Genomic DNA, 24,695 nt, shown 5'->3' with positions numbered 1-24,695 from the left:
TTTCACTTGCATTTGTCCCTTGAGGTTTAAATTGCAGAAGGACTCACCTGCCCCTGGAAATAATGGTCAGCTAAATCATGGAAGAGGCTTATTATGTGTCATTATTTGCCCTTAATATGGATAGGGCTGCTGACACTTTTGGGGATATTCAAGTTATTTATTTTTCTTAACCTATTGCACACTGTGCCCAAAAGGGATCTGGGGCTGCGCTTCCCGTTCTGCATGAGCGTTTGATGTGAAGCCTTAGGCACATGTGTGGCAATATGAGCCTGGGGAATGGCTTTTTAAGACATCCAGTTCAGCCTTGCAGCTGGTATGTGATTGCTCAGATAAGGTATCTCTCACTATTTTATCCGGTCTGGTTTTGAGGATGATGAGTAGAGTGCTTGAAACACTCCTCTTGGGGAAGCTGTAGGATATAGAACTGTTGGGCAAATAAACCAGCTCCAGAAGGGTTAAAGGCATCTGCAGTTGTGGTTCAGCTGTTTAGTTTTGTTGTTGATTGCTCTTTGATGGTAAATTAGGGTAACATTTTTTTCCAGAGATGTCACTTTTAATTTCTCCTGTCTAGAATTTATTAATGGGTTGTGACACGCTGTGGGTACACGGAGGAACTGGAAGGTTTTGTGTTTTGTGCTTTCATTATGTAAATGTAAACAATCTCAGCAAAGAAGCAGGGACCTACTATCTGGGGTACAAGGATGTGCATAATTGAGAAGCAATTGATCAGCGCGGTGGTAATCTGCCAGGAAAGATGCTGGGTGCCGAGCTGCTTCTCTCCTTGGCTTCCCTGTGTACGCTTGGCAGCAGTGGGGGTCATTCATCAGTAAACTGAGGCATTGTGTTTTGTTTGTCTCCACTGAAGTGTTTTTCCCTCCTGGTGACCAGCAGCGTATGGTCCCTGGCATTTGGCTGTGCATCACTCAGACACGCCTTTTGCTATGTACGTGCACATTGAGCGTGTTTGTATGCCTCTGTGTGCTACTAAGTAATTTAGCAATAAAGTGGTGCACAAAATCATATCTAGAAAATTGTTAAGTGATACATGTAAGGAAAAGCAACTTTCCAACTTGGATGCATAAGGCTGGGCTCTGCATTACATTTCAGATGAGACATGGAGTTAAAGCATCGGGCTCTGAGCATGCAGGCTCAGCACTCAGAAGCAGGCAAAAAGGAAGTCAAAAGTTAGGAATTACTTGGAACAGAGCAGAAAGCATTATTAATCCCCCACAAATCCATGGATCCATGGCATGCCCTCATCTCAAGTCCTGTTATTTTTCTTTCTGCCCACCCAACACTGCCACTGTGCCTGGTGGCATCAAGTGACTTTGTGTTGTGACACTTTCCTCGATACTTAGCAGGGGACACTCAGGTGGGATGGAATGAGGCAGAGCAGTGGGTTTGTGGTGCATGGGTAAGGGACAGCCAGGCCAACGCGATGGGTAGTGCAAGAAGTCTGACTGGCAAGACTTGGCCCTTGGATCAGGATACCAAAGGGACCCTGAGGGATGGGAGCTGGCAGGGGTTGCTCTGCTCTGTGGTGCTATCATATCCACCAGAATTGTCATGAATAGAGCAGAGTTGGGAGTGGACCTGGAGAACTCTAAAGAGAAGAAACCTGCCTGTCTGCAAGAGAGTCTGTAGATGCTTTTGCCAGCGCTTATGTTCAAGCGCAGTGATGGATGTCAGTTAAGCAATTCACAGCCCTTTTCTTGACCTTTCAGGTATTTTTGAATCTCATCTAAAGGAATCCCAGTTGTAACTCTGGAAACTTCTTGTCTTCCTAAGTACCTGCAGAAAAATGTACTGAACTGTGGGATTCATCCAAAGGCGGTCTTGAGGCAGAGTGCGGAGGTGATTATAACTGATATTTTTAAAGGCAGGAACCATTTACAAAATATGAGTTTGAGTCTGGATTTGGATTTTGATAGCTCTTTTATTACAAAATGAACAGTTGTTCCCATCCAGTGATTTCTTTTTATACTTCCCCTTCTTTTTCTGCCTTTCCCAGGTGTGGAATGTAGGAATTCTTGACTTTGATGATCTGAATGCGCCAGGGTATTATTAGACTCGCCCTATGAACTCGTGTGGTTCAGCTGAACCCCAGCACACTGAAGCTATATAATTTTACACAGCTATAATCCCCCCCCTACCTTGTATTTCAGCCCAGCAGTTAAACCAACTGTGCATCTGTCTTCAGGCAATGCTCCAGAATTCAGTATTTAATGTATTGCTACAGGCGAGTGCATCAACTGCATCTCATCAGTGTGGATGATGGGAGCACAGTGATAGGGATGTAGACGGGGTGTTTTCCTTGCACCTGGCCCTGCTTCTGTGGTCCACAATAGATATGCCACAATAGATGTGGGAGTTTGCTGGAGCCTAGAGACCCAAGACCATCGTCTTTCATTAGTGATACCGAGGCTGGGGGCTGTGCTGCTGCTGGCTGTTGCAGCAAAGAAGCCCACAGGGATATTGAATGTCTCCACACTTATATAAAAAGACCAAATAATGATATAATTTACTTGTTGCGCTGACTGGTTATGCTTGCAGTGACAGAGGGCAATTGTCCTATAGTGGGTACAGCTTCTTGCGGCACAGAAACTACAGTTCTCCAAAGCAAACTAATAAATTTCTGCAGAGAGGTTTTCGAGTTGGCCACAATGTCATCTGAAGAGCAGGAGCTCTGTATCCTGGCTGAATGAAAGAGAAACACAGATCTTTCTCACAGAAATGCCACTGTCATTGACTAAATGGTTGCAGATGCCTTTGGGACTCATGGTCAGCATGGTTAAAAATGGACCAAGAAATGTCTCCTGCTTTGAATCTCTCGGTGTAAGACAGGAAAGATGGGGTGCAGCTTCTTCACTCACCTTCAGACTTCTGCTGTGGATTTGAGTGGGTTCTCTGGACTTATGTGGAGAGATGGGTGTGTCTGAAATGCCCTCTGGCCTGTGCTGATGCCTGTCCTGGGATGGGGTGAGTTTCAGCTGTCTAGGTTCTCTGCTGCAGGCCAGGGTAGCTCACCTGCAGGCATGACGTTGCAGATGCCAAACTGGGGCCAGTGAAGCCCATTTCTCTCATTTTGTTTACCTCAGCATGCCATGTCCTGCAGTTGTTTTCCATCAGAAAAGCATTCACAAGCACTGGGAGTGGCAGACCAAGCATCTCTGGCCTGCAGCTTAGCCTGTGCAATTGAAATGAACAGCTGGCTTCCCTGCCTGCTCTGGCAGACAGACGAGTCCTGCTAATGAGGAAAGTAGGAAAGAAAACTCAATTGAGCAAATTTCCCTGGAGCTTCCAGTGAGAGTCACGTTCCTGGCTCAGGAGGAGATTATCAAGGCAAGTGTTAGTGTTGGTAATAGGCAGGCAATAAATGGAGACGCTAACATACATCACTACAGAGGTCTGACTTGATCTGTTGTTGGACTAAATCTCTGTCACCATGAAATCTCACATGTCTTCCTGACAGAGGCAAACCCTGGATGAGGGATGCACTGCTGGCTCCCTTGGCCAGTCAGGTGTTGCCTTCTCTTTTACCTCCTCCTGTGGCAGAAGGATAGAAGTTTGCTGCTTCTTCCAAGTGTGGAATACAGGAAATTATAAGGTTGAGGCAGAGCATTGCTATGTCCAAAATAACCATGCTGTGTTATTCCCCAGTGTGAGATTTAATTATGTTTCATGACAGTGAATTTAATTGTGCCTCCTACTACAGTGCCCTGGATGGAGATATAATGAAGAAGTGATGTCTGTCTGAAAGGAAGTTCTTTCCTTTGTCTTTGGAATAAGCATTCTTTGCCAGTAGTTTGTGTTGCTTCCTCCCCTTACTTTGTCTGCAGCAGCAGGAATTTTAATAAACCTGCTAAACTGAAGCCATTGCTGTCCCAGCAAGCAACTGTGTTTTTCTGTAGGAATGGAAAGCAAAAAGCAAGTGGTTAAATTAGAGTTTGGATTTTGTGGATAGTGCCAGGGATTTGGAATGACGTTTTGGCGTTGTTTCCCATAAACACACAAGTGTAATTCTTCTGTTATAAAAATGGGAGGTAGCAAACTCAGGGGGGGAGATGAGTTCTTCAGCTTCTTGCCTGCATTTGGAAAAGACTCCAGCATCGCAGAGTTGGATGCTGTGCTCTTGGATCTCAGGAGACTTCCGATGATGCTGGAGACCACTCTGGTCTCTAGCAACAGGATCCAGGGCGTTTGGTGTATAGTATCTGTAAGCAAATGGGTCTTTAAATATAGTACCCACCTGTGGTTGCCCGTGTCAGTGTGACTCATGGGAACAACACACTGCTAACAACTGAGCCATTTTTTGTTGCTCTATTTAGGAGCCTAAAATTAGGTCTGAAAATTACAGCTTTGTGGTCTTCCCTGCCGCCACACAGGAAATCTAGGGCAGAGGCAAGCACTGTGGCTCACTTTGGGCCATTGCTTCTGCCATGGGCCTCTCCTCCTCCGATTGCTTTGGGCAGGCTCGGTTCAGGGCCCAAGCTTCGACTCATGAAAGCGCAGGGTCAGCTGGAGGGGTACCACGTGTCTCTGAACTCCAGAGGCTTTGGGCCTCTGGGACACAAGACCCCCGTTTGTAGCACTTTGACTTAAATAACTCATGTTCTGGATGTATCTGGGAGGGATGTGTGCTTTCAATACTTCTGTTGCTTATTAGCAAGACACAGTGAGATTTTCAAGACCAGCTAGTGACTACTGGTGTCATTGGGGAGGGAAAGGACTGAGGATTCCAACAGACAAGGTTTCCAGATGGCTGGGGGTACTTGGTACCTTCTGGTAATTGGCATCTTCTTGGCATCTCACGCACGTAAGAATGGCAGCAGCGTGCATCACTTGTGCCTTCTGAAGATGTGACTTTTCCAAATACCCTGACACTAACCCACAGATAAACTGTAATTGCTGGATATTCATTGCATGCGGAGAGTTTTTTCTCTTTAGATTCCTTGCTTGACTCTCTGCATTCAATTGTAGCTTTTAACACTCTACAGTTAGACTTTCATATATGCAGGTTGTCTCGTTAGCTTTGATTCGAAGACCCCTCTGTGATGTGGGCTTCTTTAGCCACCCACCCAAGAAGCTGACAGGATGTTGTTTATCCTGTTTTGTTGTGTGCACAAAAAAGCATAGAGTTATTTGAGGAAATCTGTGAGAAACTGATTGTTTGTTGGGTTTATGTTTCTTTTGGTGGTTGTTTAGTGGGAAGAGGGTGTCTATACTTAGTTTAAACACATCTTCAAGCTATAATAAATGTTTCCCAACCAAGAAGCTTCCACAGAGACATTTGGGGTAATTACAAGGAAGGCAGGAAAACAGTGCATGCACATCTGGAGTAGCATCCAACCGCTGGATTTCTGAGTAGGAGTTGACTTGATCTGCAGCCAAACCTAAATGTTCAGCAGCTCCCCGAGTTGTGGCCTCTTCCATGAAATTCCATGTTCATGCTGTAGGCAAATGGGTCTGCTTCATCCTGCTTGGCAAGAAAAGTGAAAACACAAACTGATAATAGGATTTAAGCAGACAGGATAGCAGAGGGAGGAAGATGCCATGAGTTCTTACACGCGCAGTAAGCTGTCTCCTAAGCTTGCTGAACTTTGCTGAACTTGCTGTTGTGAAACTGGAAACTTTATTATATAACTGTGGTATAGCTATTTCATAATAGAATATCCTTCTTGAGACTTTGGTTTACTCAGATCATAATAGTGAAAATGAGCTACCGAAGACAAAATGGGGAGGATGGGTTGTGGTCAAGCTGAACCTAAAACCTGAAATAGTCGGGCTAGGAAGTCCTTAATCTGTGTTCTGAAATATTGGAGTTGATTGGAAATCTCAACCAACAGCAGGGATCTTTGATAAATCTATCAAATTGAGATAGATTCACAAATGATACTGTATGACTGGAGAATGCAAATGTGGGGAATTTGTGTACGTACAAATGTTTACTCTATAATTTTACCGGGAAGTTAGTTTAGGGCTTACACACAGCTGGCTTAGTGCAGAAAATGCAACAGCCACTTGCCCACATCCAGTAATGCGGGTTTTGTTGAAAAATAGGCAAAGTCAAGATATAAAACACTTCTGGATATGGAGCTGGCCCGGGTTTCGTGCACTCTGCCAGTCTTAGTGTGAAACAAGTCCCCCAAATGGGGAGTTGACTGTGGGCTGGACATAAATGCTACCAGCAAAACAGTATTGTCTATAGCTCTAGATTCATCCCTGTGTGTTTGTGGCGTAAATCAATTCAATTGTGTGATGTTCCTCATCATGGTCTCTGAAACCCAGGTTGAGTGATCCATGGACAAACATCGACCTCAAACAAAAATGTAGCAATTCCGAAATAGCACGAGGATTTGATGTACTGCGTGTTCAAGTTTGTAATCACACATTTTATTTTGTTAAGGATTTGTAGAAAATTAGAGGAAATAAAAATGCTAGTTTACTTTTCAATTTCACTGTCACAGGCAGATTGGAAGAGGAGGCCATCTGTATTTTGATTTTAATGCTTAGAAATGGAAGAAACAGAGCCCAGATGTGGATTGGCAGCCCTGTTGATGCTGTCTTTTCAGCTTCCAAAGTGGGAAGGATATTAGACAGGATTCGTGAAGTGGTGTAAATAAGGGCCCTGGGCCATTTCTTATGCTTCAGGGCTGTTTATTTTTTTACAATAATATGTAGAATTAAAATGTACATGGTTTTGTTAACTCCACTGCAGAGCAAAGAATGGTGAGTTGTGTGTTTGGCAGGGAAGCCAGGAGAGGGCAAATCTCCAAGGGGGCAAAAGGTGTTTAAAACAGGCATTACCAGAAGCCAGTTGTGCTGCCAAGGTCCACCCACTCTATTCTCGGCTGAGAGGAGGAAAGGAAAAACCTTACAGGCATGAGAGCAATGTGAAAAATGCAGCTGGATAGGCAGCGTAAATAGGTTGCTGTGGTTTTGTTCTCTGTGGGATTGATGTGAAAACCTTTGGGCATTATCAGCATCCAATTGGGCACAGGGGTGGAAGGGCTTGGAACGAGTTGGGATTGGGTTGGTTGCTTGGTTTAAGTAAAACATATAACAATTCACTGCTTCCCTGCCCTGCCAGCTTGCCAGTGTTCCCAGACTCTGTTCCTTCTGGTGCCAGTGTCCCATAGCAGTACTAGGGCAGCAATGGAGACCTTCCATGTGCATTTGATCAGCTAGCTGGGGGGAAGAAAAACTCACCTGATTTCTTCTTCCTGACTTGCAGCTGGGTATTTGTAGGGATCCCATTCCCCCTTTCTACATCTCCTGTCTGTCTCCTGAGTTTGGTGTGTGCTTTGACTGGTGTCAGGTCCTCTGAAGCCATGGTGTGCTGGGAGTGTTTGGAGCAAGGGCTGAGCATCTGTGTGCTGCTGCTGGTGCTCAGTCTGTGCAGGGCATTGAGGACAATGTGCTTCTGCTGCAGATCACAGCTGAAGACCTGCTTCTGGTAGGGCAGACTGCTCTTGTGCATGCGGCTTGGAGAAAGGATTAAGATGCACATGCATGGAGTATTTGGCAGTCATACAGTTTTACTCCTCCTTCCAAAATGTATTTTCCTTTCAGAAATGCATGTTGTGAGCATAACGGAATCTCAACTCTTCTTTTTGTCTTCCAGAGTAAGGAGATTGGCTTACAGATGCATGAAGAACTCCTGAAAGTCACCAACGAGCTTTACACGGTGAGTAATGAGCTGATCCTAGCCTGTGCAGCGAGGGGAATGTAGGCAATGTCATTTGTTAGAACAAAATGTCTGTGCAATGTTTCAGTGATTTGAGGAGGCTTGCTCTCCCTCCTGCGGTACAGCCCATTCGTTCCTCTTGCATTTCTTAGGAATGTTTCACTCTTCACTGGTTTTGACGGCAGCAGAGGAGGATTTCCCAGCGGTCCTACTGTGAAGGCTTCTGTGGCCTCATCAGGGACTAGATCACACTGCGTAACTGTTTTACTTAAGTGTAAATGGGCACGTTCGGACATGATCCGGTGCAGTCCCTGGTGTCTTTAATGCTCTCACCTGCCGGGCCTTCTACACAGTGTTGCCTTCAGGCTCCTTTCTGTTTTCACTTGGTTGGTGTTTTCTAGCAGGCACTAATGGCTCAGAAGTTGTGCTCAGTGCCAATCTGTGGCTGAAACCTGCCCTGCTCATGTGAGTCTGGTGGCCTCTGGATGATGTCTGAACACACCCTTCTGCTGAGAAATGCATAAAACATTTAGCTCATGTGTGCTCAGCTTCAGCTCCCGGCTCCAAGGAGCGCTTTGGTTGCGGAGCTGTCTCTGTGCCTCCAGGTGAAATTGTAACCTGTTATTCAGGACATCACTCTTCAAGCAGGTTTTCATAACAGGGCTGTAAAAGTCTTTGTGTTGCTACTGTCTCTTGCCCCATAGCAGTTGGGTTTTTTTAATTTTGAGTTTTAGGATCAACAAAGCAGTGTAAAGTCTGTCTTGTGTTGGAAAATTGAGATGATATATTTGCTTTCTTCAGTTGTATCTGTTACTGGTACCTAAATAATGCTGCAGTAGTTTATTCCTAAACAGTAATTTTATTCCATTTTCTTGATAAATAAGTCTAAACAAAAGAATATGAATGCTGTTATTTGAAACTTCTCCCATAGATCTTCTCTTAAGAGGTTTGTTTCTACATTACTTATTGAAGGATTCAGTTTTTGAGACCAGCAGCGTGGGTGGATAGCCAGGTTGCATTAAAAAGCCTGCATGTGATTTGTGAATGTGTTACTGACGGTTGAATGTTAGAAGCTGTGTTAGTGGTGGTGACTAAGATTAATTACAACTGCAGCATGACAGATGGAAAATAAGAGAAGACTAACAAGGGTTGGGCTGACCTTAATACCTGTGGACCAGTGCACTCCAATCCCAAACACAGGACACGAACATCTCCTGAAGGACATGGTTAGGTCAGTTTGAAGATCAGAAGTGGACTGAGGTCCAAAGTGCATTGCAGTTGGCTAGGGAAGAGCATAGAGAGTAATTTTGTTCCCACGGAGTGTGCAGCAGAGCTTGCCTTCACTATAACTGAGATTTCAGCCCATTCACTGCTTTGCTTCCACATGCTGAACAGAATGTGTTTGAATGGTGAAGCAGACTGGAACGGCTGGAAGAGCTTTTTGTTTTCTTTGAACTGACCTTGCTGCTGAGATAACAAACTGACTGTGTCATGCACTGGGAAGGAACAGGGAAGAGATGCTTATTTTGGAAATAACGATGAAACGTGAAGAAAAAGCAGGTACTGTCGGGCAAACAAGATCAACTTAAATCTGTTCAGTGCAAACCAGCTCCCCTCCAGTCAGTAGTTTGCTGTCCTTGAGACATCAGGTAAAACAGGCTTCATCGTATACTTGGCTTGCAGGTTGATCCAGCAGGCTGGGTTGTTATGGGACATCTTCAGGGCTGACTGACATGAAGTTGGCGTATTCATTGCAATGTGTTGGGTACCCCGGAGCAGCACATTTGATAATCGTGGCTGCTGACAAAATCAGGACCAAGGGCTCGAAGGACATCATGCTGCTTCATGAAAAATGTCATTTGTCTGCTGTTGACGCAAGGAAGTAGTTTATCTTGCCTATGGCCAAGCCTTGTTTCCATAGTGCATCTGTGCCCTGGCTAGGCTGCTTTTTAGGTCTTTGTGAGTGGTATTCCATGCACTGTGTGCAACTGTATAATTTTTTCCAGGCTTCTCAGGCATTCACTGTCTCAAACGTAAGCAAAAATAACTAGATTTATTTAATTCAGACTTGTTGCTATTTTGATGCAAGTCGCCCTGTGGACTTTCTGTGGAAAGAAATAAACACAAACCCCATGCTGATTTGAACTAAAAAAAGGAAGTAGATTACTTCCAATCTGAAGTAGGAGTTGCTTGTGAACACTTTTGCATAGAAATAATTTAGCTGTGCATTAAAACCTGCTTCATTCTTTCGATCATACAGATAGTAGATTGAAGTCCATAAAGATCGGAGGTGCTTTGTTCCTCTGCTCGCAGGTCCCTTTCTGTATTGTATGCATTCCTATCTGAAGAAGTCAGGCCAAAATTAGTGTAAGAAAAACAGTAACCCCAGAGCACTATTCTGGTGGTGTTTGCTGTAAGCTCTGGCAATGGTGTGTGATTTGTAGTGTGGCACTAAGAGTGGGCTATTTGATAGATGGGCTCTGTTTGCCATAATGCAGAGACACAGCTATAGCTGACAGCAGCATCTTAAAGTCTGTAAAATATTATGATGTGAACCAGTGCTATTTTTTGTATGGAATTGGATTAATAACAGTGAAATAAATTGCATTTATTAGGATAATAAATACAGATATATTATGCCAGGTTAAAAACAATAGTAGTAGTTATCATTCCCTGTGAAGCAGGATATGAATTGGCTGGAGGAAATTTTCCCTTTCATTGGGAGTGCTGCAATAGTGGAGGCCACACCTTTGTGGTTAGCATGTGTTTTCAGTGTGACACCTGCAGTAGAAATTGTTGACTGTATCACACAGTAGAAACGTGTGATATATGATACCTTGGAAATGCTTTAAAGCAGTTTTGCTTTCATGTTTTCTTAAAAGACCAGGGAGATGGAGTTCAGCATCCATCGGGCTAATGAATTTATCCCTTTGTTAGGTCTTATGCTGTGGGTGTCACTTAGGTTGTGCTGTAGGCTCCAGCCAAAGAAAAGGGGGCTGGAGGCTTCAGCAGGCTTTCACCTATGGCTGCGCACATCTCTGCTGCACCTTGTGTGCTGGGCTTGTGTTTTGGTCTCCTCTATTTCAGGAGGGCCTGAGCCTGTGCTTGACACGGGTCGACTGGTTTCTGATCTGGCTCTTCTGCTGGGTCAGAACCTTAATGATGAGCTAATTAGAAATACGAATCACTTCTAGCTGAAGACAGTGAACAGTACTGTTTATGGGTGGTATTTTGGCAATGGCCTTTATCCAGAACGTGTTATTAATATTGGAAAACACAACTTGTGTTGTTAAATAACTAATGAACATTGGAGCATATTTTTCTCCCTCCACTGCAGCTAATTAACTTATTTGCAGAAAAGATCCCAGGGACACAGCTGTGGCAGTTTTTCTTTATGAAACAATAGTGAAAGACAGGGACATTGTGACTCAATTGCAAGTGCTGAGAAGGCACTGGGGAATTGCAGATCAAAGGGCTGATTGCTGCAGTGTAGGTAGTCCTCATTCAAAATTAAGGCAGATATTAAACCAAACGGAAATATCACCTGAATTTCCAAGCATGAGCTGTGTGGCATAGCAGCTGACGAGGAATACGGTTGGCACAGTGAGCTGTTTCAGTCATCTGTTTCAGCAAGATGGATGCTGAAGTCTGGAGAAAATATTTTAATGGTTATTGGGTCCTTTGCTTTCCAAGAGACTTTCAGACCTGGTTCCTGTGTTACCTTTTCTGGTTCAAGCAGGAAGAAAATATGGAGGAGGAAAAAGGGCCTTCATCAAGGAAAGTTTCTTCAGTCAGCAACAAATAAGTCAGTAAGAGCCTGTGCAGAGGTACCAGATTGTGGTGGGGCTGGGGCCCCCGTTGCAGCACTCTATGTGGTGGAGTCCTGCCTGTCTGGCTGCTGATGTTCCCCTTGCAGCCACGGGAGCCATTGGAGTCAGTGGGAAAAGGTGTTACAGCAGTGTGTCTCCGTGCCTGCAGCACAGCGGCGTAGCCATGGGTGAACAGAGACAACTAATGAATTGTGCTCACATTTTTCTGGTTAGGTTCGTAACCTTTAGATTGCACAAAATTCATGCAATTCAGACCACTGTTTAATTTTTGCACTTTTCTGTTGCATTGCATCTGGGTGCCGGGGAAACCTCCCTCATTACTGTCTGACTGTGCTGAAGTGCAGGACTTTCTTTTTCAGTTTCGTCTGAGTTTTTCATAAAAAGATGGAGACAGTGAACGTGAGGGTTCAGTGAAGTCCTGTAGTCTTTCTCCTTAGGAAAACCTAGAAATTGTCTGGTCTGTTTAGTGTGTTTCCTGTGAAGTTCACTGCAGAAATTGCAGTTTGAAATATGTGGCTTGAGTCTGTGTAACAATTTGCAAGATTTTGAAATAAAGCATCTCAGAAACAAAGCACAAGTCTTTGCTTACTATTCCTTGCAGTTGCTTAAAATTCTGACTCCCAGGGATGGCACGTTTGCGCAGGCTTCAATGCGGCATTTAAAGCTGGTTTGCAGCTGATGTTTGTGCTTGGCAAGAGGAGAGATCATACGTTTCAGTCTAACCTCGTCCAAGTTAAACACTCCTGGTTCCCGCTGACAACCGCAGCTGAGGAAAACTGTATTTTCTTCATTAAGACTTGTGCAAAGTTACTCTGCTTTTGTGGGTTCCTGCTCCTTTCTAACTCGTGAGCCTCAAGGCGAGCCTGTCCCAGTGCCATTGCCAGCAGTACCCAGGCACTTCGCATGAGACTGATCTTCATCGAGAAGTCAGGCATCTCAAGCCTTGTCAAGGCAATGTGAAATAAAACATCCAAATCCTGAAGGGAGATGATAAAAAGGGACAACATGACTAAAGGCATAAAGAGTGAGGAGCAGATGTGTTCCTCTTGCCAGCTCCATTAAAATGATCACAATGTGCCCTTTGGGCATTTTGTGTCTGCAATGGAAGGCTATGTTAGAAGTTTTGCCTGCAGGAGTTTTCCAGGCAGTAAGATCAGCATCATCTATCCAGAGTCAGTGATGGTGTTCTTGAATTTAAAGGACAAGGTGCAATCCATCCTGACACTGACTGTGCTTACCGGCAGCAGCAAGAGGACAATTAAGTGGTGATAGGAGACAGACTCCATTTCTGCTTGGAAATTGCAATTCCTCACCCTTCAAGACTGAATTTACTGTCAGGATGGTAAAACAGGATTTATGTTGATGCATTGGCTTAGAAAGTTCAAGTGTAGGAACAGAGAGGTTGAGTCAAAAGTGGCTTCAGGTTGACTTTGGTCTTCTCAGTCCCTTATCATGGAGGCCCTTATGCCAGCTGTGATGTGCTGGAAATCATTTCTCATTTCCCTGTAGGAAGACACACAGTGCTCTTTGAATGCAGGTGTGTGCATGCCTCACCTTGTCCCCGCAGCAGGAACCAAGCAGGAATAATGGTTCTTACACCAACTCTGTGCCATTTCAAAACAGGGCTAGTGATGAGGTTCATTATATAGGCTTTTCCTTCCCAGCTTGTTCCTTGAAGCCCTAGTGGCCTCTACAGCCCTGGCACAGCTGAGACCGCTCCGCTGCTGCCCATGGCCATCACCTTCTCTTTGTGCACTGATGCTTTGTGTGGTTGTGGCGGCAGGTGATTCACAAATTTCTGTTTACTCAGGTGATGAAGACCTACCACATGTATCATGCAGAAAGCATCAGTGCTGAGAGCAAGCTGAAGGAGGCGGAGAAGCAGGAAGAGAAGCAGTTCAATAAGTCCGGGGACATCAGCGTGAACCTCCTGCGGCATGAGGACAGGCCTCAGCGGCGGAGCTCCGTCAAGAAGATTGAGAAGATGAAAGAGAAGGTGAGTTGAGAGGGCAGGGAAGGCAGGCTAGGGTCACAACTCCTTTTTGACAGGAGCATTTGGCTCTGTCCCTGTCCCTTTCTGTGCAGCTGCTCCTATATTCCTGGGAAGGGGTTAAGGAGGATGTCAACTTGTGTGTGTTTGCTGAAGGGCAGTCTGAGGAGACCATAATGAATCTTTTTGCTGCTTTCTGGCTGTAGAGAAAATGCCAAAATTGGCCAGACATGAGGATTTGACCCAAAGCTGGGCTGTCACTGCTCAGCAAGAAACTGTGACAGGGGATGTCAGGTAGTACAGCCTCAGAGGAGGTGGTGGACCTCATGGGAGCCATGTGGCCACTTGTTACATCTTTCAGGCTGGGTCTGTGGAAGAGAGGGCTGAGAAGGGTGGCTGGAGAGGCCTCAGAGGCTGATAGCTACGAGAAAACATAGCAGAGACAGGTGGTGTGAGGTGCTCCTCCACTAAGTGCTTGTGCTGGGGTCTGTGGGTCTTGCTGAGGACTTGACCATGCCCTGGCTAGGAACCAAGAGTCTGTGCTGATACTGGGGAGGGCAGCACACTGATACACCTGGCTTGGCACAGTGATGCTTTCTGGTCCAGACACAGACTGCAACAGAAGGCTGTGGTTTGTTCATGATTTACTTTTAAAAAAGGCTCTTTTAACAATGAACAATAGCTGTCCCAGGGTTCGTTCAGTCAGAGACTCGTGGCAGGCAAAAAGAAGGGTTAGATGTGTATAGAATAACAGTGTTTCTTCCTCCACAGACTGTCTGGGAGTTTAAGTGCAGCATTTAGTTGACTTTGCTAGTCAAAGCACTTAACTGTTCCAGCTTCAGCAAATCTCCCTGGATCTAAGGATCTCCCAGACTGTAACTTTTCTGTTAACTGCAGAGAAAAAACAGTGGCTTCCTTAGCCAAGAAGCTTTTGCATGCGTATTGTCTCAGCACCAAGATGTTGTCTAGTGGCAAGCCTTTTCGAAGGGTTAATCTTTTGTGCTAAACCTTTAGACTAGTGATCTGCCTGAGCAAATGCCCCAGATCCGAGCACATCTGCTTTCCTACAGTTTTGAGTTCTGAGTCCTGTTCTGAATTTTGTAGCTTGGGCCTCTGGGCTGGATTCCACTTTGATACAGCTGCATAAATCTGGAGCAAGTCCAAATGTATGTCAGCGTATCTGGGAGTAAAATTTGGCCCTCTTAATTTTGATTGATGCCAAATGCTCCACGAATGCACAGATGAAGGAAGAGCAGCTGTGCTTGGGATGCACCGGGTACATCTGAGCAGAATGTGCTCATTGTGCATTGGCTGACTGTACCAGGGATGTTCAGATGTTATCTTCTCAATCCTGGCAAAAGTGCCTGTTTTCATACCTGATAACAAATTTTATTAATTAACATGTCACACCCAGGTTACAAGGTGCTGTGGGGCCCTGCAGCAAGAGAAGCTGTGAAAGTAGCATCCTATTTGTGCTCTGATGCTCTGTTTTGCTTTTTCAGAGACAAGCCAAGTATTCTGAAAACAAACTGAAGTGTACTAAAGCCAGGAACGACTACCTGCTGAACCTGGCAGCCACCAACGCAGCTGTCAGTAAATACTACATCCACGATGTCTCTGACCTCATTGATGTAAGTTCTTATTCCCTAGTGTGCATCCTGCCTGTTTTCTGCTGATAGGCACGCAGCTAAACCTTAAGCGTGGTTTGGTCCTTAAATGCACTCTGTTGTGGTGGTAAGGAAGGGGTATTTCTTGGGGCTTTAAAATATGCTTAACATGGGCCTGAAAATGTGCTGTAAATTTAGATATTTTTTTTTTCTCCTGTGGTGTTTTTTTTTTTCCTCCCAGCTGCATATGCGTTTGACTTTCCTCCCTGCTGATGTAGATGTCTATAAGCAGAACTAGAACTGCCATTATATGGAAGCCATAGAATGGTTTGGGTGGAAGGGACCTTTAAAGATCATAGAATCATAGAATAACCAGGTTGGAAGAGACCCACCGGATTATCGAGTCCAACCATTCCTATCAAACACTAAACCATGCCCCTTAGCACCTCGTCCACCCGTGCCTTAAACACCTCCAGGGAAGGGGACTCAACCCCCTCCCTGGGCAGCCTGTTCCAGTGCCCAATGACCCTTTCTGTGATCGCCTAGTCCCTGCCATGGGCAGGGACACCTTTCATTATATCAGGTTACTCAGAGGCCCAGCTGACCTGACATTGTTCACTTCCAATGATGGGGCATCTACAGCTTCTCTGGGCAATGCTCAGTCGGCTGCCTCTGAGCTTTACGGTGGCCACGTGATCACATGACAGAGCAGTTGATCTGTATTTATGCAACGGATGAACTTCTTTCATGAACGTCAGGAAAAAAAGGTGGAATTTTTCATTGTAAATGCAGGGTATGAACCAGCCTGAACTAAAAACTTCCCAGAATGCATAAGCAGGGGAGTCTGAATTAAGCTGTGTGGTTCAGGCGTGTCTAATAAAGTTACAAACAAGAAACTGCTTGAATGTTTTTTTGCACTCTTCATGCTGTATCATGAGCATGATAAGGTCTGATTGTTGGTGTATGTTGGCTCTGCCCTCAGAACCATGCAGATGTGGTGCTTTTCTTCACATTAACGTGACAGCTTCATCTGCTGTGGCTCCCCTACAGCAGAATGTCCTACAGCTGGAGCTTCTCAAATTCCAGGGCTTTTGGAGGAGAATTTTCCTTTGGGCAAGCCAGATGAGCCTTAGGGGTCTTCCTGACCTATCAATTAGTCTGCTTTTGAAACAGATAAACTCATGAAGATCAGATACATCCTTGTTTTGTTGTTGAAACAGAAGATTTTTCTTTCTAGCATGTGCGTCTTTAGTTTCTATCAGTATGAGCAGGCATTTAGCTCTCCTTAAGTTTGGTGGCAATTAAGCACATGTGGAAGTGCTTTCCCAGCTAGGGAAGGTGCTTGCTGAGTTCTATCTGAAGTGCTTATTGTATGCAATAGCCTCAGGGCAGGAACTGCTGGAAGCAGGTTTTATAGTGTTGGTAGGAACTGGAACTTGTGTGTATCAGCAACTCCTATGAACTGCTTTTAAATGATTCAAGAGAAGGGATTTCCATTTCTTCCTTTAATAGGCATCTTCACAGTGGTATAGATTGTGCTATGCATTTTTTTCCTGCTAGAGTTGCTTCAATAAGCACATAAATAATTGATCTTTAAGTACCACGTTAGTCTTCATCATTACCTAAATGTATGATTTAAAAATGTACTGGAGTGTTTATCTCCTACTCTAACCCACTGACATATATTTATTCTTTCAAGCATTAAAGTAATTGCAGAACCCCTGATAATTTCAGGATTTTGAGATACAATAAAATATTCTCAGTATGTCCTTTATGTTCTCATTATTATTTAAGATATATTCAGCTGTATTAAAAAACCTAATAACTTGATCATGGAAACATTTAAACAGCAAGGTATGATACCACCTTGATTCATCTGTGGGGTTCCTGCTTCTTGTGTGTATTATTTCTCTCTCCTTCTCATTTATTTAAATAATTAGTTATTTTCATGGAGTTTTGGGGACTTTGATTTCCTAGAGAACTGCCGAGTAGTGTTTTAGTTCCAGCTGTTTATATTATTCCTCCCAAGTTTATTTCCTTGCTGACACTTCCACTGGAGTGGGCAGATGGCTTTTCTTCCACACTCCAGGAATCCCTTCAGGGGACTTTAACTAAAGTGTCTTCAACTCTGTGCCACTAAATTCCTCTAATTATATATTCTGTTCACCAAAGAAAACTAAATATTGGATGTGTGAGCAGCACACGAGTGTCCTAATTTTAAATCCCTAAAGGAAGAGCAGTTTATCTGAACAGACTTTTGTACAAATTCAATATGTTTTGTGATAGCGCGGCAAGAACTGTTTCAGCACGCTCAAGAAGAAGGAGATCCTGCTCACTGTGTCCCACTAGTACTGCAAGTGGCTGAATGGAAAGACAGCCATCAGATTCAACAGGTTTGGACTTCCAATAGGTGTATAATCCACATAAAGGAAAATGAACAAACCAGATAAGTTAGTGTTTTAATCTTGGTACTTTGAACAACGATAAGAAGATGGTGCCTTTCATTCTCAGGAATGATGGTGCTATTTGCAGACACTGGGATAGTACCATGGCTGTATGCAGGAGGGGCGTACTGTCCCTTGGGGCAGCTCTGCATTCTCTTGGGGTGCAGCAGAGGGACTCTGAGCACTGAAGCTTAATTTTGCCTTTGATTGAGAGCCAGCAGAGCCGTCGGCTGTAGCAGCGTGAGCAGAGCAAGGTGATGCAGGGTCTCGGGCATCTCTGTGTGTGTGTGTGTGTGTGTGTGTGTGTGTAGCTGCGTTCAATAGGAGGAGCAGATCTGCAGGATGAGAATGAGTGTAGATGGGCTTCATGGTAGGAACAGCGTTTTTGTTTAGCTCAAAACCTTGCTGGCCATGCTTTAATGTGCAAATTCACAGAGATGATTAATGATGTACCACGCTGTCTTTCTGGGACGTGGGAGGGGTGATGGGGGGACTCTCACACACCCTTCATATCAAGCACAAATTGCCTGTGCAGTTTTTTGATTTGCACACAAATCTGAACCGTCAGGACACTGGAGCAGCTAATTTAGCATTTCCCCCAAATCCCAGATGGCTCAGTGTCATCTATTAGGCACAGCCTTGACATTTCATGTGCCCTCAGCGTCACTGCAGAGTAGTGACTTTTATAACAAAGCCATTCTGCTAATCTCTCGCTCTGGTGAGAAAGAAGGTCTCAGCTGCTCTGGGAGAGGGAGGAGAGTCCTCCTAGGGCTGCGGTTTTAATGAGAAATGTAAAACCTGATCAGAGAAGCTGTGAAGTGGCACAGAGCGCATCCATCCCTCCGTCTCCAGTGGCCCTTTTGTTTTGTCCTTTAGAAAGGAAGAGAATATAGAGACCAATCAAATTAGACTTGGATTTAAAGTACACGGTTGTGCCTCTTTGCCTGGAAGAAGCATGTGTGTGTATATTAAAATGCCTGAGTTCATCTCTCATTTCTGTCATTAACTATCTGACCAACTTAATCTCTTTGACCATGTATGTGAAGTAGAGATAAAGCTGCTTATCCATCCCTCTGGAGTTCTGTGTGAAATGGCTGCAAAATAGTTTGAAGTGGTCACATGAAAGATACCACTACATTTAGCAGAGTAAAATTTAACAGTCAGTGTCAGTATGTATGGATTCACCAAAACTTGTTCAGTCTCTGGTAAATCCTTTAGAAACAGCAGCTTGCTTCTGTATGGATTGGTGTGTTTACCATTTCCGAGACAAACAAGCAAGTAAAGGAGGGGAATACTGAGGAATTCAATGTTACATGTTACTGCCAAATTTCAGTCCCTAGACTTAGCTGATAGCATTGTCATTTTTCAGATGATCAAGTGCTAAAAATCTTTACTTACATCACAGTAAAGCTCTAGGTTTTTGCAGCAATGTCAGGAGAGTAGAGGCCAGAAAATATAATACACATATAAATGCATAATATATCTTTAAAGAAAGGGTAAAGACAAAATGTGGAAAAAAAAAAATGGGCACACCTGAGCAAATAAGGAGAGCTGTTTGTTGCCAGCTAGCACTGGGTACTGTGGAGTACTGGAAGTAAGGCTGCTGTTACCAGGTGAGTAAAGTGGTAATGGCAGAGTAGTTGGGATGCTCAGGTTTTACTCTGGGATTTGCCACGTGCTTGGTGAGGCACGCAGGCTGGTGCCATGCCGACAGCCTCAGCGGTGGGACTGGCTGAGCTGGGCAGTCAGACACTGTATTTCATCTGTGGGGTTCAGCCTTCAGAAGAAGAGGGAGACTCAAAGGTGGTGAAGCCGCAGACTGCTTTATTAGGATCTAGTTTTAGGCACCTCCTGCAGCTCATGTCATTGTTGGTTCCATCAGTGGGCAGTTGCCCGGGCATGTCTGTGCCTGCAGAGCCAGCAGCGGCTTTGCTGTGTGCGGCGCTTTCCCTGTGTGATTACACGGGGTCGTGCCCCAGGCCTGGGTAGCTCTGCGTGATGCCACTGGCTGTAATGTAGAGATACTGATTTATACAAGCAGAGGGTCTTTTTCAGGGGTTTGCCCTGTTTTTTGAAGCAGTTTTTTCAGCACAAAGAGCCTTTCAGTTCCACAAAGGCACAGAGGTTGCTCCCATGCTGTCCTTTGCATGGACTTTCTGCTACACACCAGGCTCCTGATAGCCCTAAAAGCCAGGTATGTTTTATCATGGAAACTCCATGCAAAGCATCACCGCCACTGCACTGTCACGTGAAGCAGCATATGTACCTAAAATCTGTGCTCTCTCCCAGGGAGAAGTGCCTGTACAGCAATTTACCGTGCTCTGCGTTTGCGGCTAGGAGATCTGGCTTCAGGGTATTTCAAATAAAGTCAACAGTGCAGCAATAAAAAGAATAAACAGCCTCCATCAGGAGGAATTAGGCTGTCTCAAGAGGCTCAGTGCTCTTTATTGTATGGCTGCTATGTCCCTGTTGCCTGGTTTTCCACAGAGGCAGCAGTTTGGGAAAGCCACTGTTGGCCCACAGCACCCAAGCTGGTCAGGGTCAGCTCTCCCTGCTGCTGGGGAGGGAACCCTGGGAAAGGGAAAATATTTGCTTTTAGGAGATGCTGTCGCTAACTTTGGAGAGAGCTGTGAGCTGAGGAACTAGAGGTGCGACACAGCCACCTGAGTGCACGTGCTTTGTGCTGGGAGGCTGCAGCGAGTGCTAGTGACCGTCCACTGGCACCCCTGGACGGTGCATGGCTCTCTGGGGTGCCCTGGGTTAGTGAATAACTAAAACCTCAGCTGCCATGGTTGCAGAATTAACCCTTGAGCTTTATTGTGGGTTCAAGGAAACATGCCTGAGCTTGCAGAGAGCCCCAGGCAGTAGTCCTGATGTGTGAATTCCTTGGCAGTGCAGAGGTTGTCAGTGGAAAGGGGTGATAAAACCAGAAATATCCATGTGCCATTAAAAGCTTCATGCATTTTAGGAGAATAGATGGAAGAAAAAGGATTGGATCTGTATAGTCTTTTTTCAACACAGAGCTTCTGTGGATAAAGAGGGGAGGGGAAGGAGGTGCATTTGCTTGATTTCCTTTCAGAAATATAGCATAATTTTTTCATATACCAGTACCCTGGTTTAGTAAACTTACATTCTTCTTCTTCTGTATGCAGGTTATTAATAGTAGCTACCTGTTTGTAAGCAGGAACCATAAATCATCGTACTTTAATAACTAAGCTGTTCTTAGAGTACTATATTAAACTGAAAGAATCCAACCAATTCACGTTTCCTAAATTTTGCCAGACCTGGCTTTAATAATATGACAAAACTACTTTTTTTTTTTTCTCCTGCCCAAGTTTGCACATAGTAAACAACATATTCCTCACATGGATACCACAGACATTGGGGTCGGCTTGCTAAATTAATTAAGCACATGTCCTGATTTGTTTTATGATTTAGAAGTGTCATATGGTCTGTAAATTTTACTGCCTGAAGGCTGTGATCAGCTTTTGTCTGATAGACCTTATTAGCTTGGTACAAAAAAGCAACAGCACTTTCCTTTAGAGAAAATAATTTCTTCCTGACACTTGGGGCTGCTTTTCCCAGTAGCTTGAAAGTCTAGCCTCAAGGTCTTAATGTCCTTTAAAAGATTAACTTAGCAGTGCAGTCATCTTAAGAACCAAGGCACTGCCACCCAAATAAACTCCCTAATTCCCTAAAACCCAAACCGTGTTAAAAAGCCCTAAGAAAATACAAATGGGAGAGGGAGTTGCTATAGAAAGACCAAAGAGCAAAATTAGATGCAGGTTAACAAGAGACCTACTCCAGGGAACACAGAGTTAATTAACTATAGCTAAATTCGAAAGGGACTACATAATATTTGGCTGTGTAATACTTATAGTTAAGGAATGTTTGATTAGAAATAATCAAATCTCATGCTTCAGGGCGTGAGTTGATTACTGCAAGGGTCAGGGAGGATCCTGTCCTTCCCCTGCCGTATCCACACATCACTCCTTGTTTGGCTAAAAATAAATCAGCCATTCAGGAGATCTTTCATCTTGGTTTCTGCCTCAGGCAAAACACTGAACTTGATGGACCAAGACTGTTCCTTTGGAAGAGATTTATGGTAATGTCGAGTGCTACAAGCCAGGCTGTGGCATGCGTGGGGGACCCTTCACTCAGTTCAGGAAACACTTTAAAAACTTGTACTTGTCAATGGTTGTAGGAGAAAGCCAGCCAGGTAGCGTACATCACATCCCCTTGGTATTATGGAATGGACTTCCCGATTCCTAGTCTCAAACCACAAAAACCTGATAGTCCTTCATGCAGCGTGTTTTGACTGTTTAGGTGGTCTGTTCTAAAAACAGGCATGGTTTTGCTCTAAATCTGAAATATGGGAACCCATAGAGGGAACCCAAGGGGTTGGTCCTGCACTGTTGGATGTGCTGGTTGCATCCTTGCCACGTGCGGCTGTTCGCTTGTAGTGCTGGCACCTGAAACGGGAGCTGCAGCTGAGCCTGCCTCGCATGGTAAATGTCTCTGGGACAATGCTGTCGTTTGCATTTTGTGGACAGAGGTAGGATTTTGCCGGGTTGCAGCAGATCCCTGTGCAGCGAGGGGACCTGCGTTCTTTTTGGTTTCCCCCAGCATCTTCCTCATTTGGCAGAGGAGCTTCTCGTTAAGTTTAGATAGGCCTCAGATTGCTAAAGCCTAAGAGATGGGGTCAGTCTTGAGGATATCGCCTTTATATTTAAAGCAATGCACTTTCTAGGGCCGTGCCCACTTTCCAGTGCTGACGAGTTCAGTGACCCTGGAACCCCTGAGGCGCAGTGCGGTGAGTGCCTCCATTGCTGTGCCTTCTCATCCTAGCACTGCTGGCAGCCCTGATAGCATCAAACCCGCAGGGGAATATTAGGGGTAATATTCATCAAAAGGAGACAGCCCTCACATTTATTTTCTTCTTCCCGTCTTTTCTGAGCAATTACTTGTGGCTGCTGCTGTATCCCAGCCCTTTCTGCCTTCTTCTGGTGTGGTTTCGTTTCCTTTGCTGCCTGGATCCATCTTACAGCGTGCAGAGCCGGTTTGTTGTGGTGGAGTCTTGCTTTTCCACAAGCTTGTGTCATACCTTGGCTGGAATACCTGTTGTGACAGGGTTTGTTTCGATGCTGGTTTGCTTTGGGGGAAGTGCTGTGACTGCAGGCTGCAAAGGTGTGACTGTTTTGTTTTACGCATATTTAATACTTAGCAAATAAATGTTCCTTTAAGATGAGTTAGGCTCTGACATAGTACCCAGCATTGTCATGGCCAAGTGCAAGCATTGTCCTGGTAAAACATTATTTCATGCTTTGTGACAAACACATCAAAAATCTTTTTAACTATTTAACCAGTGATGAAATGAGACAGATGCATCGGTAGGTTAGAAAGCATTTTGTTCTCTCTGGAGCCCAGTACTGTTGGCTACACAAAACCCCTCGGTGTTTATGCAGAACTACATCATTCATATTAAGCCCCGTCAGCTTCTTCTGGATCCACCAGTTGCCAACCTCACCACTGTCAGCTCTCTTGTGAAGACGGTATTTAACTCACGGAGCTTGGAGGACTTGGCTTGGTGCATTGGGGGGAGCTGCTGTTAACATGCCTGAATATGTGAAGAGGGTGAACAGAGCAGCAGGGCTGTGCCAGAACATCTGCATGTCCCATGGGGATGTCTGCCTGTCCTGCAGGGCAGGTCTCTGCCTGCTGCTGAGGAACGACTGAAGGTCACTGTTGGACTGCAGAGGGGTTTAGACTTCTGTATTTTCCACCCATCGGGTGTCGCATTGTTCTTGAAATGTTGCTTTTTTTTCATACTGGTGCAGTTGGGTGCCTCAGTTGTGGTTGGTGGCACAGCTTGGTTATTGCCACATTGATGGTTTAGACCATCCAGGCCTGATTTTCAAAAGAGATTGCCCTTGGCACAGCAGCATGACCACGTCCCAGGGAAAAGCTGGCTCTTCCTTAGCTGCCCAGTTGAGTTTGCCTGAGGAAGGTGTTGAGATGCTTGTGTGAGGTTGGAGTCTCGCTGGCTTTTCTCCTGGCTTTGAAGGAACCTTTTAATATCTTTCTGTTTGCACTCCTGTATCTAAAATGGGTTTACTGGCACTGGGGTTACTGGCTAGCAGTGGTCTTCTGCAGCCCCCGGCCCCTCCTCTGGTGCAGCTCTGTGGCAGGGAGTGGGGACACACACATGTATTGGGCTGCTACCACAGCGTTTTGGACAAAACCAGCTTGCTTGAGCTTCAGGGTGTTGGTTTATTTCCCAAGCTGAACGCTGTAATATTTCCACCCCTTGCAAGGGTGTTACCAGACTTAATGAATTAATATACGAAGAGCTTTGAGCTCTCCAGATGAAAGGCATTGCAGAAGGGCTAAGGGTTATTATTTGTGGTTCTAATTTATTTTCCATCAAAGGGATGTGAGGGGTAAGAAAATGCCATTTGTTCTGGAGCTGAGAGCAGGAGTTTGAAGTCTCTTTTTTTTTTCTTTCTTTTTTTTCTTCTCCCTTTTGTGTATTTCTCTGGGAATTTTGTGGAAGTGTCCGTTTTGTCTTTTCTTCTCTGGCACCAGTGTGTGAAGCAGCGGGCACAGTGCTAATGACCAGAGACTTCAAGGGCTGTGGTGTGTTAGGAAAGTGCCTGCCCTGGTTTTCAGTATCAGCTGATTTCTGAGTATTGCAAAGAACTGCTAGCTTCAGTGTGAGTTCCGCATCAAAGTAAAGGGAAGATTTCACGTAGAAATTTTTCTCAAAAGCATCTGGCAGTACTCTCAACCCTGTCTCCTTGGATTCTGCGGCATTCAGTGATCTTTCCTTTGTAATGGTTTGGTTTTGTGTGCTTTGGCAATTTCTACGCTTGAGTAGTAGCAAATATTTTCCCCTGGTGTCATTTTCTTGTAGTCAAGTAGTGATAATTTCCAAGGGGGTGGGATAACGACAGTGAGGGGTTGGGAGATGCGCTGAGAAAAGTGTACAAACCTGTTTTCAGGGCACAGAACTTCAGTCGGCTGGTTGTGGTGGGAGCACAGATCCTCCCCCAACATTGACACCGGGGGTCTTAGCCCTGAACCCTGCTTTGCCTGCCTGGCAGTCCCCTTGACCCGTGCCGAACTGGGTGGGTTGTG

The 24,695-nt window shown here is 44.9% G+C and overlaps 1 protein-coding gene across 3 annotated transcripts in view; it reads left to right on the top strand.

Annotated features, from left to right (window-relative positions):
- The window catches only part of SRGAP3 (SLIT-ROBO Rho GTPase activating protein 3), a 123,721-nt gene that overhangs the window by 67,294 nt on the left and 31,732 nt on the right, over nt 1-24,695 (top strand). For all 3 annotated transcript variants that reach the window (XM_069866037.1, XM_069866036.1, XM_069866038.1), the window contains exons 4-6: nt 7,625-7,687; nt 13,328-13,513; nt 15,010-15,138. In XM_069866037.1, the coding sequence (XP_069722138.1) occupies nt 7,625-7,687; nt 13,328-13,513; nt 15,010-15,138 (378 nt within the window). The remainder of the gene's footprint in view (nt 1-7,624; nt 7,688-13,327; nt 13,514-15,009; nt 15,139-24,695) is intronic.

The sequence above is a fragment of the Phaenicophaeus curvirostris genome, chromosome 11 (assembly GCF_032191515.1).
Source record: "Phaenicophaeus curvirostris isolate KB17595 chromosome 11, BPBGC_Pcur_1.0, whole genome shotgun sequence".
NCBI classification, from domain to species: Eukaryota; Metazoa; Chordata; class Aves; order Cuculiformes; family Cuculidae; genus Phaenicophaeus; species Phaenicophaeus curvirostris.
The sequence above is the reverse complement of the archived record's forward strand: the minus strand, read 5'-3'. Positions and strand labels throughout refer to the sequence as shown.